General features: G+C 51.0%; 1 protein-coding gene across 2 annotated transcripts in view; it reads right to left on the minus strand.

Moving 5' to 3' along the window:
- LOC138282929 (alanine aminotransferase 2) overlaps positions 1–14583 on the minus strand; it is a 305965-nt gene that overhangs the window by 225678 nt on the left and 65704 nt on the right. Inside the window, exon 1 of one of the 2 annotated variants that reach the window (XM_069220987.1) lies at positions 10471–10617. The exons of the other annotated variant lie outside the window; for it this stretch is intronic. Coding sequence (XP_069077088.1) covers positions 10471–10601 — 131 coding nt within the window. The 5' untranslated portion in view covers positions 10602–10617. Of the gene's footprint in view, positions 1–10470; positions 10618–14583 lie in introns of those variants that run through there. 2 annotated transcript variants of the gene reach the window in all.

The raw sequence follows: 14583 nt of genomic DNA on the forward strand, positions 1-14583 counted from the left end.
GGTAAGTCACCCCTCTAGCAGGCCTTACAGCCCTAAGGCAGGGTGCACTATACCACAGATGAGGGCATATGTGCATGAGCACTATGCCCCTACAGTGTCTAAGCAAAACCTTAGACATTGTAAGTGCAGGGTAGCAATAAGAGTATATGGTCTGGGAGTCTGTCAAACACGAACTCCACAGCACCATAATGGCTACACTGAAAACTGGGAAGTTTGGTATCAAACTTTTCAGCACAATAAATGCACACTGATGCCAGTGTGCACTTTATTGTAAAAATACACCCAGAGGGCATCTTAGAGATGCCCCCTGAAAACATACCCGACTTCCAGTGTGGGATGACTAGTTTTGGCAGCTTGCCACACACCAGACATGTTGCTGGCCACATGGGGAGAGTGCCTTTGTCACTCTGTGGTCAGGAACAAAGCCTTTACTGGGTGGAGGTGCTTCTCACCTCCCCCTGCAGGAACTGTAATACCTGGCAGTGAGCCTCAAAGGCTCACCCCCTTTGTTACAGCGCCACAGGGCATCTCAGCTAGTGGAGATGCCCGCCCCTCCGGCCACTGCCCCCACTTTTGGCAGCAAGGCTGGAGGAGATAATGAGGAAAACATGGAGGAGTCACCCCCCCAGTCAGGACAGCCCCTAAGGTGTCCTGAGCTGAGGTGACTCTTACTTTTAGAAATCCTCCATCTTGTAGAAGGAGGATTCCCACAATAGGATTAGGGATGTGCCCCCCTCCCCACAGGGAGGAGGCACAAAGAGGGTGTAGCCACCCTCAAGGACAGTAGCCATTGGCTACTGCCCTCCCAGACCTAAACACACCCCTAAATTCAGTATTTAGGGGCTCCCAGAACCGAGGAAGATAGATTCCTGCAACCTAAAGAAGAAGAAGGACTGCTGACCTGAAGCCCTGCAGTGAAGAAGGAGACGACAACTGATTTCGCCCCAGCCCCACCGGCCTGTCTCCCTACTTCGAAGAAAACTGCAACAGCGACACATCCAACAGGGTCCAGCGACCTCTGAAGCCTCAGAGGAATACCCTGCATCTAAAGGACCAAGAAACTCCAGAGAACAGTGGCCCTGTTCAAGAAACTGCAACTCTTTGCAACAAAGAAGCAACTTTTAAAGACCACACGTTTCCCGCCGGAAGCGTGAGACTTTCCACTCTGCACCCGACGCCCCCGGCTCGACCTGCGGAAAACTAACACTACAGGGAGGACTCCCCAGTGACTGCGAGCCCGTGAGTAGCCAGAGTTGACCCCCCTGAGCCCCCACAGCGACGCCTGCAGAGGAAATCCAGAGGCTCACCCTGACCGCGTCTGCCTGCTTCAAGGAACCCGACGCCTGGAACCAGCACTGCACCGCAGCCCCCAAGATCTGAAGGAACCGAACTCCAGTGCAGGAACGACCCCCAGGTGACCCTCTACCTAGCCCAGGTGGTGGCTACCCCAAGCAGCCCCCCCGTGCCTGCCTGCATCATTGAAGAGACCCCCGGGTCTCCCCATTGATTCCTACTAGAAACCCGACGTTTGCACTCTGCACCCGGCCGCCCCTGTGCCGCTGAGGGTGTACTTTCTATGCCTGCTTGTGTCCCCCCCGGTGCCCTACAAAACCCCTCTGGTCTGCCCTCTGAAGACGCGGGTACTTACCTGCTGGCAGACTGGAACCGGGGCACCCCTATTTCCATTGAAGCCTATGTGTTTTGGGCACCATTTTGACCTCTGCAACTGACCGGCTCTGAGCTGCTGGTGTGGTAACTTTGGGGTTGCCTTGAACCCCCAACGGTGGGCTACCTTGGACCCAACTTTGAACCCTGTAAGTGTTTTACTTACCTGTGAACTTAACATTTACTTACCTCCCCCAGGAACTGTTGATTTTTGCACTGTCTACTTTTAAAATAGCTTATTGCCATTTTCGTCAAAACTGTACATGCTATTGTGATTATTCAAAGTTCCTAGAATACCTGCGTGAAATACCTTTCATTTGAAGTATTACTTGTAAATCTTGAACCTGTGGTTCTTAAAATAAACTAAGAAAATATATTTTTCTATATAAAAACCTATTGGCCTGGAATCAGTCTTTGAGTGTGTGTTCCTCATTTATTGCCTGTGTGTGTACAACAAATGCTTAACATTACACTATGATAAGCCTACTGCTCAGCCACACTACCACAAAATAGAGCATTAGAATTATCTCTTTTTGCCACTATGTTACCTCTAAGGGGAACCCTTGGACTCTGTGCACACTATTTCTTACTTTGAAATAGTATATACAGAGCCAACTTCCTACAGTACACCTAAGTCACCCCTACAGTAGGCCCTAGATAGCCCTGTGGGCAGGGTGCTGTGTATGTAAAAAAAAAAAAAAAGGACATGTACTTTTATGTTTTGCATGTCCTAGTAGTGACAAACAGCTTATTTCATGTTTCACTACTGTAAGGGCTGCTCCTCTCCTAGGTTAGCATTGGGAATTCCCTTATATATGTCAAAGTGGTAATTTCTGATCTGGAAGAAGTAGCTTGGGCATGTTCAGTATGTTTGGAATGGTAGTGATAAATCCTGCTTACTGGTGTAGTTGAATTTTACGTTATTGTTTTAGAAATGCCACTTTTCGAAAGTGGGCATTTATCTGTGCTTATAACTCTACGTGCTTTGCAGCCTGACTCCAATCCATGTCTGGGGCAGAGTGACAGCTACACTCGGAGCATACTTTCCAGTCAGCCATTACACAGGAGGGGCTGGGTGCATCTGCATACGGATAGTCTTCCTGGGCTGGGCTAGGGGGAGGCGGGACACACTTACATTTGCATAGGCTGTGCTCCTGCCTCACACAATGGGCTGATTTACCCCCTATTGATGTCTGGAGCCAGGGCTGGACTGAAAGGGTTTGTGTTACACTTGAAAGGTTCTCTTTGACGTCACCCCTTAACAAAGACATTCTGGAGTATAAGTGCAGGGACTCTGACCCCATGATGTTTAGAACACTTTTTGAATTGGGACTGAACCTCTGTCAGAAGGACTGCAGAACTGCACCAAGGACTCATCTGGACTGCTCTTCTGTTATTGCCCCACTGCCTGCTGTCTGCTGGGTGGCATAAAGGACTCACTGCATTGCTTTTCTGCTTGTTGTCCTGCTGCCAGCTGCTCCTTGGCTGTGGAACTGCCAGGAGGAACTGCCTTTGCTGCCCTGATGTGCTGACCTGTCTGCTTGTTTTGTGTCCTACACCTAGTGTCCTCCAGGGGACTGTTGGCTGGCCCTGCTCCCTCAGAATCTCTGGGCCAGAGTGGTTTATTGTGTGATTCTGAGACTGAAAATACTGGCCCAGAAAATAGCGCATGGCAAGTGTTTTAATTTCTCCCAGTGCAGGGGAAGTGCTGATCTTTGGTTTTGGCTGCTTCAGAACCGAGCACATGGAGAGAGTTTTTTTAATTCACCTCTAGTTCACCACCAGTGCGTAGTGAGCAATTTGTTTCCTCTCACCTGTTGTGAGTGCTCTAGGGTGTCAGGTAGTACAGGTTGGGCACTTCTGCTGCTGTGTTTTTCTGGACTCGTGCTGCTTAGGCAGAGCATGTGTGAGTCAACGAGTCGTTTTTATTCCCTCCTTGCTGCAGAGGCCACAGAGGAGACCTGGGATCAGCGCGGCCCCTCTCCTGCAAAGTGTGAAGCATCCTGATCTGTTGGACTCCACAACCACCACACTTGAAGAATCCCCTCAGAGGGGCCCTGACAGCCGGACCAGCCTGCCACCTCTCTCTTTCCTACCGGAGCCTTCCGCCATGTTGCCCAGTAGCCACTAGTGGACTGGACATGCAAAGTTCATGTCAATGGCCCATCCCTAGGTGTAGGGTGGGAGACTCGCCAGCAGATTGGTCCCAGCTGCCCAGGGCAGCCAAACTCATCTTTTGAGAGGAGGACACCCTCACCAGGTCGGGAGAGGCCTCTGTGACCTCCGGAAGGTACGCTGCTTTTGACTGCTGCACCGTGCATTTGTGAATCACTAGTGGGGGACTCACGAGGTTTCCCATGGGACCCCGAATTGTGCGCCCCCCTCTTTGTTTGGGCAATACCTGGGGGGCACTTGGGCACTAGGGCACTAGCGGCATGATGTGGTGAAGCATCCACAGAGGCTTTAATGGGATTACTGACCCATATGTAAGATGCACACCGGTGTCTCTGTGTTTACGCTTGCGAGACAAGTACCATATCACTAAAACTAGGGGCACCACTACTCCTCTACCTACCTGATACCATGTAAACCTGATGGGAGGGGGGAGGTGTGCAAATGCACTGTGGCAAGGGTGCTTGTGGAGTAATTGATGGGTCATGTTTTTAGGTGGTGTACACTGCAATGATTCTCCTGTTTTATTATTTGTTGCAATTATGGTGTGTGACACTTTGGTCAAAGCAGGAGAAAGAGGTTTTACATAATACGCTCAGTATTTATGATTTGTGTTGTTTGATCTTATGAGATAGATATATATATATATATAAAAAATAATAGAGAAGCCTACTTTGTATATAATCCTGTGTGGCGTCTATTTTTGTGGTGTATTTATTGTGTTCTGCAAACGCTTTACACATTGCCTCTGGGCATGGGGTTAAGACTGACTGCTCTGTGCCAAGCTTCCAGTGGGTGAGCACAGGTTATCTTTGGTGTGTAACTTACTTGCCCTGACTAGAGCGGTGGTTCCTGCCTGGCTTAGGCGCATACCCTAGCCAACCAGAAACCCCATTTGTAACAATTGCAATTTTGATTTCCTGTTCATTACAAGAATCTGGTTAAAGACTGACTCCGTCCTAGAGATCTCATTATCAGACCCTAAGAAGAACCGCATAAAGCATGTTGACAGCCATGTGCAACGTGCTGAAGGTCCCACCTGTATATTTAGAGAAACTTTAGAGGTATCCATTTTTAATATGCCTCTGATCATAGCGGGTGAATTTCGTGCCTTCACGGTCTCAACCTCTCCTCAGCTTTTTTTTTTACATGCTTGGTTTTATAAGGACCACCTGGCCCTGCATCAGAATTCATTCCTTCTTTCTTTCACTCTATTGCCTCTTGCTTAAGGAAGGTTAATGGAAGATTTTGCTAGCTACCTTTAATATTCGTATGGACGATAGTTTAGACAAAGAAGCCCAAAGCCTTCAGCACTTTAAGGACGCTATGAATTTAGAAACCCTTCCTACTGGCCCCACTCATCAGACCAGCCATACTTTGGAACTAATACTGATCTCTTCCCCCCTTTCGTTACTTTTAATGGGACCGGTCAGTTAACGCTGGCTGGCCATCGACTCTTACCTTTCAATGTTTCTGATACTAATGGTACTACTCCCACCTTCCTGAGACACACAGGCACGCACAGACGCTGGGCCGTGTTTAACTCCAGAGAATGGGCCTCTATGCTGGATACCCTTTGCTCTAATCAAATATACTCTCCTTGATACCACCATTCCCCCCAAACAAAACACTACCTCAAAGAAATCATTCATCTGCTCAATGGTTCAATTCGGAGTCAAAATCCATGAAACAGGATTGCAAAGTTCTAGAAAGAAAATGGAGGAAAAACAACGCTGCAATAGATAAATCTCTTTATAGCGCTAATCTCCAATGATACTATCAATCAATCAAATGAATACAGCAGAGTATGCCCATCAAAGGATCCTTGATGTGAAAAGTGTGACAAGGGAGGTGTTGAAGCTGTACAAGAGCATGGCATGCCTGGTGGCGAAGGTAACTCAATCACCCATCACAAGAGCGGTGCGACAGGCAGCTCGACTTCTTTGAAGATACAGTCATAAACCTGGAGAAAACATTCCCCCAAAATTCTGGTTGTCCACCTTCTGCACTCAGTTCATCCACTAGTGAAGCCTGGTCTTCTTTCGTTCCGTTACCGTAGAAGCGGTCTCCAACATTGTGGTCTCTATGACGTTCTGGTTTCCTTTAGATGTTTGTTCTGTTCAACAGTTAAAGAAGGTTTCATCATCCCATCCATGACAAGTTTGTGTAATCCCTCCCTGGCCTTAGGAATTGAAGCTAAGAATTAGAAATTGGCCATGGTCTTTCCTTTGTTAAAGAAACCCTTGTTAGACACCAATGTGGGCTGCGCGTTGACTACCACCTTGTTCATCCTGTGTGTTGCGTCTCTTGCCTCGATTTCATCCTGTGTGTTGCGTCTCTTGCCTCGATTTCATCCTGTGTGTTGCGTCTCTTGCCTCGATTTCATCCTGTGTGTTGCGTCTCTTGCCTCGATTTCATCCTGTGTGTTGCGTCTCTTGCCTCGATTTCATCCTGTGTGTTGCGTCTCTTGCATCGCTCATTGAGTCCTTTGGTACCTCCGTTCATACGTATGCGGATGATGCACAGCTGATTGTTTTACTGGAAGGTGACATGGCTGAAGGTGCTTGCATCCTCAGAATTTGTCTTCAGGAAGTCGCGGGATGGTTGGGCCTAAATGCTCAGTCCCTAAATTGTGATAAGACTGGAATCATAGTGTTCGGACCAGATACAGCATGGGCTGGCGACTGGTGGCCGGAGAGTCTAGGGCCTTGCCCTCTCCCTCGCCTCACGCTTGTAATCAGGGATTAATGACTGATATGTCACACGTGCCTGTATGACTGCTTCCATCCTGTGTTTGTGATCAGCTGTACTCACCCTTTACACCACCCGCCTCTAGGAAGGACTTGCTGCAAGTGCTCATTCTGTCCAAAGTGCTCTCTTGTAATGCTCGTGTAGTTGCACTTCCTAAACATCTTATTCACAGACTGCAGCGGCTTGTACACACAGCCGCCAGGCTGAGTCTGGGAGTAAACAGAAGCGCCTCCATCTCCCACAGAGTACAAACGCTGCACTGGCTGCCAGTAAAGAAGAGATGCTATTTCAAGACCTTGTGTCTCTGCCAGAAGTTGAGAACACCAGCCAGGAAGTTTACATGCCATCTCTTTTCCCTGGCACAAGCCCTCAAGGGATCTTAGGTCTATATTTACCCACTTGGTTAGACCTTCTAGATTCAAAGAATCCAGAAGGGGAGATTGCTGAGTGGGGGATGTAACTGGCCAAGGCCTGGAGCTCATTGCTGCTCTCAGTCAGGTCTTCTCCGCTTAAGAGTTTGTGGTCAACACATCATTTCTGGCTCTGGAGAGCCCTCCTGTGCCCCCGCCCCTCTTGATGACGTATGGGACCTCAGGGCAGCTAGCCGGGCCGCTGGGTTGCAGAAGGCCCCGAGTTCTGCGCTGTAATGCCTCTGAAGGAGGGTGGCGGTAGATGCTCTGTTTCTGGGGCGCTTGACTTAAGGGGTCTCTCTGGCTGAGAGCTGCTTCTCATGTCTGGTAGATAAGAGCCCCAGGTGTCTGCTTTGGTGGTGTTGTGGTCGCCACCGTGTGGGAGAGAAGACCCAGGGGGGTTAGCAGGCAGGAAGGGGGCCAGGGAGCGCACAGGGAGTGGGGAATGACACGGGTTGGGAGGTGGGAGAAACAAAACAGCGACACATACATCAGTGATACCTGTACAGGTGTCTAGCCCGTCCTCTTACGCCATTCAGTATTCACTGTTCACAGAACATTGCAAGAACCATGCCGCATGCCTCCCCCACCAACCCTCTCTCCGTGAGCCTCAACCCTCTCCAAAGTCCAAGTATGTTTCTGGACATTCGCGGTGCAGATCTGAGCACAGTGATCTAGGGGAAGCTTCAGAACTAAACACAGACCCCAGTAGTGACCTCCAGAACAGGAAGCAGTGTCCCAGATGTGGCCTTATAACAGCATTACTCCAGCTGTGGCCTTCAGAGCTGGACACAGTGCCCCACCTGTGGCCTCCTAGCAGGATTCATTACTCCAGATATGACCTTCAGAGCCGGGCGCAGTGATCCAGCTGTTGTCTCCTAGCAGGGTTCATTACTCCCGATGTGACCTTCACAGCTGGACGCAGCGCTCTAGATATGTCCTTCAGAGCTGGATGCAGTGCTCCAGCTGTGGCCTTCAGAGCTGGATGCATTACTCCAGATGTGACCTTCACAACTGGACTCAGTGCTCTAGGTGTAGCCTTCAGAGCTGGACACAGTGCTCTAGGTGTGGCCTTCAGAACTTGATGCAGTGCTCTAGCGGTAACCTCCTAGCAGGGTGCACTACTCTAGGTGTAGCCTTCAGAGCTGGAAGCAGTTTTCCAGCTGTGGCCTCCTAGCTAGATGCATTACACCCGATGTGGCCTTCAGAGCTAAACACAGTGTTCTAGATGTGACCTTTGGAGCTGGAGGCAGTGTCAAGTGGTGCCCTCCGTGTAGGGTGCTTTACTCCAGATGTGGCCTTCAGAGCTGGAAGCAGTTCTCCAGATGTGGCCTTCGAACCTGGTCACACTGTGCTCTAGATGTGACTTTCAGATCTGGGGGCAGTGCTCCAGCTGTGGACTTTAGAGCTCGGTGCAGTGCTCTAGTGGTGACCTCCTAGGAGGGTGCACTACTCCAGATGCAGCCTTCAGAGCTGGAGTGCATTACTCCAGATGTGGCTTTCAGAGCTGGGCACAGTGCTCCAGCTGTGGACTTTAGAGCTCGGCGCAGTGCTCTAGTGGTGACCTCCTAGGAGGGTGCACTACTCCAGATGCAGCCTTCAGAGCTGGAGTGCATTACTCCAGATGTGGCTTTCAGAGCTGGGCGCATTGCTCCAGCTGTGGCCTTCTAGCAAAGTGCATTACTCGAGCTGTGGCCTCCAAGCAGGGTCCATTGCTCCAGATGAGGCTTATTGAACTAGACACAATACCCAGACATGCCTCACTACACACAAGCTCGCCATCGGCCAGGAAGTGCAGACAGAAACAACAGGTTACGCAAATATTCACAATAAAAGGGGCTGACGGTGGATCCTCTCAGCCCTGGAGGCTCCAGCCTGTGCTTCTGTCTCAGGAAAGAATGGAACTGGTTCACGCTGCTGGTGACGAGCTTCCTGAAAGGAGACACGGTTGTGCAGCACATTTTATGTACATCTAGACCTCAAACAGTTATGTCCCTATAGATATTTAGGGCCATATTTATACTTTTTGACGCACAACTGCGCCAACGCAGTTGTGCGTCAAAAATTTTAACGCCATTCCAAAGCACCATGCGGGCGCCTTATTTATACAATTACGTTAGCCGGTGCAGCTGACTGGTGTGCGTAAAAAAAAATGACTCACACCAGGCAGCGGCGGCGTAGGGGAAAATGGAGCTTGGGCGTCAAAAAATGGGGCAAGTCAGGTCTGAGGCAAAATTTTGGCCTCAACCCGATTTGCGCCATTTGTTTTGACGCCCAACCCCCATTGAAATGACTCCTGTCTTAGCAAAGACAGGAGTCATGCCCCCTTGCCCAATGGTCATGCCCAGGGGACTTATGTCCCCTGGGCATAGTGGCATGTAGGGGGGCACAAATCAGGCCCCCCTATGCCACAAAAAAAAAAAAAAAACGAAAAAATATACTTACCTGAACTTACCTTAACTTCCCTGGGATGGGTCCCTCCATCCTTTGGTGTCCTCCTGGGGTGGGCAAGGGTGGCAGGGGGTGTCCCTGGGGGCATGGGAGGGCACCTCTGGGCTCCTTCTGAGCCCACAGGTCTCTTAACGCCTGCCCTGACCGAGGCATTAAAAAACGGCGCTCATCAGGCTGGGCGCCGTTTTTTAAGGCCTGCCCCCTCCTGTGCATCAAAATGACGTCACAGTATAAATATGGGGCACAGGCCTAAAAGTCATTTTTTAGAAGGGAACGCCTACCTTGCATATAATTAACGCAAGGCTGGTTCACCCTTCTAAAAAATTACGCCCATGGTGGAATTTTGACGCCCGCGGGTCGGACGTCAAAGTATAAATATGGGGCAGTGTTTGCGCCGAATGTGCGTCAAAAATTTTGACGCACATTCGGCGCAAACAGAGTATAAATATGCCCCTTAGTTTTATTTCCAGTTGCACTTAATGCTAAGGTTCACCACTAACATGTTTGCCAGGCAAAGAGGCAAATGATGAATGTGCCCAGATTACAACAGTGGACGGCCGCGCTCCACACCCTTCGGAATGCGCCCTGTGCCACGAGTCAGCAGGGCTTCATTTACATGTTTTTTAATTAAATCTGGTACATGTGCTTCGGACTTCATAATAAGATTTTCGAGACTACAAGTACCAGAATGCAACGAAAACCACTAGATGGATGAACTAGTCATGCACGAGAGCGGGCCTCTAGAGGGACACATCCTCCTAAAAGGATTTCTAGGTTTTAAAAAGTAGCAGCTTGTGATGTGTAAACCCGATATTTAGTTTTGTTACTGACCATGTCTTGTGATTTCTGTTTTTAAGTTTATATCCCCTAAGCTTGTTACTTAGTGGTTTGGCATCTGCTTCTGATAAAAGATTAACCTTCTCTCTACTCAGCCACGAGCCCGTACAGCACAGTGTTGTAATAAAACTCCTTTCTCTCAAGAACACCCCCAAGTCAGGCCCGTATCATCGCCGTTACTCACCGTCGCCGGTGGTTATTGGTCAGCTGGCCAGCGCCTCGAAGGATGCGAGTTGTTTCACTCGGCGAAGCGCTGTGAGCAGCCCCCTGTTCTTCGCCCTTTGACCTCAGCGGTCCAATTAGATTGTCCAGCATCGGCCTCCAGTCGCAGGGAAGGCCTGGCGAGCAGGCAGGGGCGTGAGCCCGGAGGGGTTTGCCCCCCCCCCCCCCCCGCCTGAGACGGGGACATTGGTGCGTGTTTGTTGAGTCATATCTGTCACGTGCTCATATATCAAACGCGCCACACTCAGCGCTGGCTTTTCACCCAAGAGCGCTTTAAATGGCGGGAGTTTTCATACGCTGGTTAAAAAACAAAGAGAACTACAAGTCCCAGAATGCACAGGTAAGAAGATCTCAAGCTGCCGCCTATCAGGCATGAGTTGCTGGTTCACTAACCTTTGCATTGTCAAACTTGTTGTTTGGTTTCACCATTTTAAATATATACTTGTTCTAGAATGCAAAGAAAATAAACAGGCTTGGGTAGTAACCTACTCATACATCCCACTGAAAACGTGGGATCACAGGGGCAATCCTCTGACTTCCCAGCACGAGGGGAAATATTCCTAACCGTATTGCGCTTTTAGCAACAAATGCATTCTGGTAAATGCAGTGTTTCTTCACGTTGAAAAGAATTTGGGTGGAAAAGGCGGTTGGAATAAATCATTGAAGAAACCCGAGGCGGCCGTTCCAAGACACGAGGGCCAGCTATATTCGTGGACGTCCAGCCAGCCGTGGCTTTGGAGACGCCGTGTTTGTGTGCTGAGACTGTCAAGCCTGCATCTGAACCCTGCCTCATGAGCCTGGTGACTACAGGTCCCAGACTGCAGCCGATGGGAGCTGGACAAGCCTAGATTCAGTCCTTCCTTGTAGGCCCGGACTATGGGGGGGCGACTTTGGAGCTGAGGAACCAGACTCGAGTCTCGGCGTCGGCTCAACATCCTGTGATTCTGGGCAAATCACTTAATCTCCCCGGGCTACCAAAATAAATGTGTCCTTCTATAATGTAAGGGGGGGGGCTCATATAAAGCGGTCCAGTACCTTTGGGTCACGTTCGCATTATAGAAAAACAATGCAAACTAAAAAAAAAAAATACGTAAGGGACGCTTAAATGAAGGTGCCGAAGGCGCATAGGCTTCCAGGCGCGGCTCCTCCGTTAGGAACGTCGCCCACCCCACCCATGCCAGCAGCTGCAAACCTTTTAATACAAAACCATAATTAACTATGTTTATTATGGTTTTGTATTAAAAGAGGTGGGGCCACAGTCGTGACGGGGACGAGGCGCATGTATGTTTGGCTGACTGTCTCGGGCCGGCCAAAGACACATGCGCAGTAGGCTCTCTAAAGCCCAGTCTGCCTGGGAGCGCCCTGGCTAGGCACTCCCAGCCAATGCTGCTCTGAGCAGCGTCAGGATTTTACTCTTTGCCTCTTTTATCCTTTCTCTAACTTTTTCTTATATCGGGCCTTTTTGCCCTCTTTTACTTTTATGCCTTTTTTCCCGCTCCTCCCACCCCCGTCCCCCCATTCGCCCGCACCTCCCGCCTCCCAGCTGCTCCTCCCTCCCCCCTCCCTTCTTAATGGCGGTCGCGCCGCTGGCACACCGGAGGCGCGCCAGAGGCAAGCTCGTCTGCACCCATCCGCGCCTGGACCGCGCCCAGCGCCAGAACCCCTGGACCCAGCAACAGCCACACCTCCAGCCTCCGCTACAACGCCGACACCCTCCGCGCACTCAATACTGGCCGAGACACCACCTGCTTCCAGGCCACTCCGAAGAGCACACACGGGCCTTTCTCCTGCCACAACTGCAGCTTCACCTGTGTCAGAGTCCACAAACCTCCCAGGACCAAGACTAACTACCTCCGCTGCATACTCCTCAACACCCGCTCTGCACACAAGCACGCCATCGAGCTCTGGGACCTGCTCGACTCCACCACCCCGGACGTAGCCTTCCTAACCAAAACCTGGTGGAATGTCTCCGCAGCACCTGACATCACCATAGCCATTCCGGACGGTTACAAGATCTCTCGCAGAGACCACACCAACAGAACCGGAGGAGGCATAGCCATCATCCACAAGGCCACCCTCAAAGTCAAGACCCTCCTGGACGACTCCCTCAGCTCCGCCGAAATCCTGCACTTTCAAATCCACACCACCCCAACACCACCCTCAGAGGAACGCTCATCTATAGACCTCCTGGACCCAGGGCACCGTCCAGCAACGCAATCGCCAACCTTGCCAGCACCCACGCACTCGCCTCCACGGACTACATCCTCCTCAGGGACCTGAGCTTTCACCTCGAAAACAATAACAACATCAACTCCACCACCCAGATCGCCAACCTCGGCTTCAGACAGCTCGTCAACACACCCACCCACTCAGCCGGTCACACTCTAGACCCCATCTTCTCCACAAGCGACCACGTCACCTTCAACCACACCACCGAACTCTACTGGACCGACCACCATTGCATCCATTTCACCTTCAAGAAACAAACCGAACACCACCTCACCGAGCAACCACCCCGCCAACGCTGGGGCAAAGTCACCGAAGATCAGCTAACCAATGCCCTAGCTCAGAAACCACCCACCAACCCCGCCGACCCTGACATCGCCGCCCACAACCTCAAGCTATGGATCAATGACTACGCAAGCTGCAACGCACCACTCAAGAAACCCTCCAACAACCAAATCAACAAAAAAGCCACCTGGTTCACCAATGACCTCCAAGCCTCCAAACGCAACTGCCGTAAACGCAAGCAAAAATGGCTCCTCGAGCGCACACCTAACAACCACACAGCACTCTAGGACGCCACACGCAGCCATCACCAACTCATCAGGCTAGCAAAAAGATCCTCCTTCAAAACTCACCTAGAAAACAAAGCTCACGACTGCAAAGAACTTTACAACATCGTAAAGGAGCTCTCAACCCCAAGCGCCACCGTCAACGACATCACCCCTTCCCAAGAACTATGCGACGCCCTAGCCACCGCCTTCCACAGAAAGATAGCAGACATCCACAACAGCTTCAACACCCCTCACACCTCGGACACACCCTACCCCGCCCTCCACAAACTCCACCCGCTCCAGCCGCCTGACCTCCTGGACCAGCATCAACGACGACCATGAATTCCATCCACTCCAGATCACCATCAGACCCCTGCCCACACCACATATTCAACAAAGCAGATGCAGTCATCCCACCACACCTACGGAAGGTCATCAACATCTCCTTCGAAACAGCAAGATTCCCGGAAAGCTGGAAACATGCCGAAATCAACGCTCCACTCAAAAAAACAAAGGCAGACCCCAAAGGCCTGAAGAACTTCCGGCCCATCTCCATGCCCCCATTCCCAGCGAAGGTCATTGAGAAAATCGTCAACGCACAGCTCACCCAGTACCTCGAAGACAACAACATCCTCGACCCCTCCCAGTCCGGCTTCAGACGAAACCACAGCACCGAAAAAGCCCTCCTCGCCGCCACAGACGACATCAGAAGCCATCTCGACAATGGAGAAACATCAGCCCTCATCCTCCTAGACCTTTCGGCCGCCTTCGACACTGTCTGCCACCACACTCTGAAAATCTGCCTCCTCGAAGCAGGGATCCAAGACCAGGCCCTCGACTGGACCACATCCTTCTTCTCCGGAAGAACCCAGAGAGTCCGCCTCCCCCGTTCCAATCCAAAGCCACCAACATCATCTGCGGCATACCCCAGGGCTCATCCCTCAGCCCGACACTGTTGAACATCTACATGGCCCCCCCTTGCACAAGTGGCCCGTCAACACAACCTCAACATCATCTCCTACGCCGACAACACACAACTCATCCTCTCCCTCACCAAGGACCCACACACCACCAAAACCAACCTCCACGAGGGCTTGAAGGCCGTCGCCGACTGGATGAGAAGCAGCCAGCTGAAACTGAACTCGGACAAAACAGAGGATCTCATCCTTGGGCCCACCCCCTCCGCTTGGGATGACTCATGGTGGCCAACCTCGCTGGGCACCCCACCGACACCAACCGACCACGCACAAAACCTCGGCTTCATCCTCGACTCATCCGTCTCCATGTCAAAACAAGTC

Source organism: Pleurodeles waltl, chromosome 2_2 (genome assembly GCF_031143425.1).
Source record: "Pleurodeles waltl isolate 20211129_DDA chromosome 2_2, aPleWal1.hap1.20221129, whole genome shotgun sequence".
Lineage (NCBI taxonomy): Eukaryota > Metazoa > Chordata > Amphibia > Caudata > Salamandridae > Pleurodeles > Pleurodeles waltl.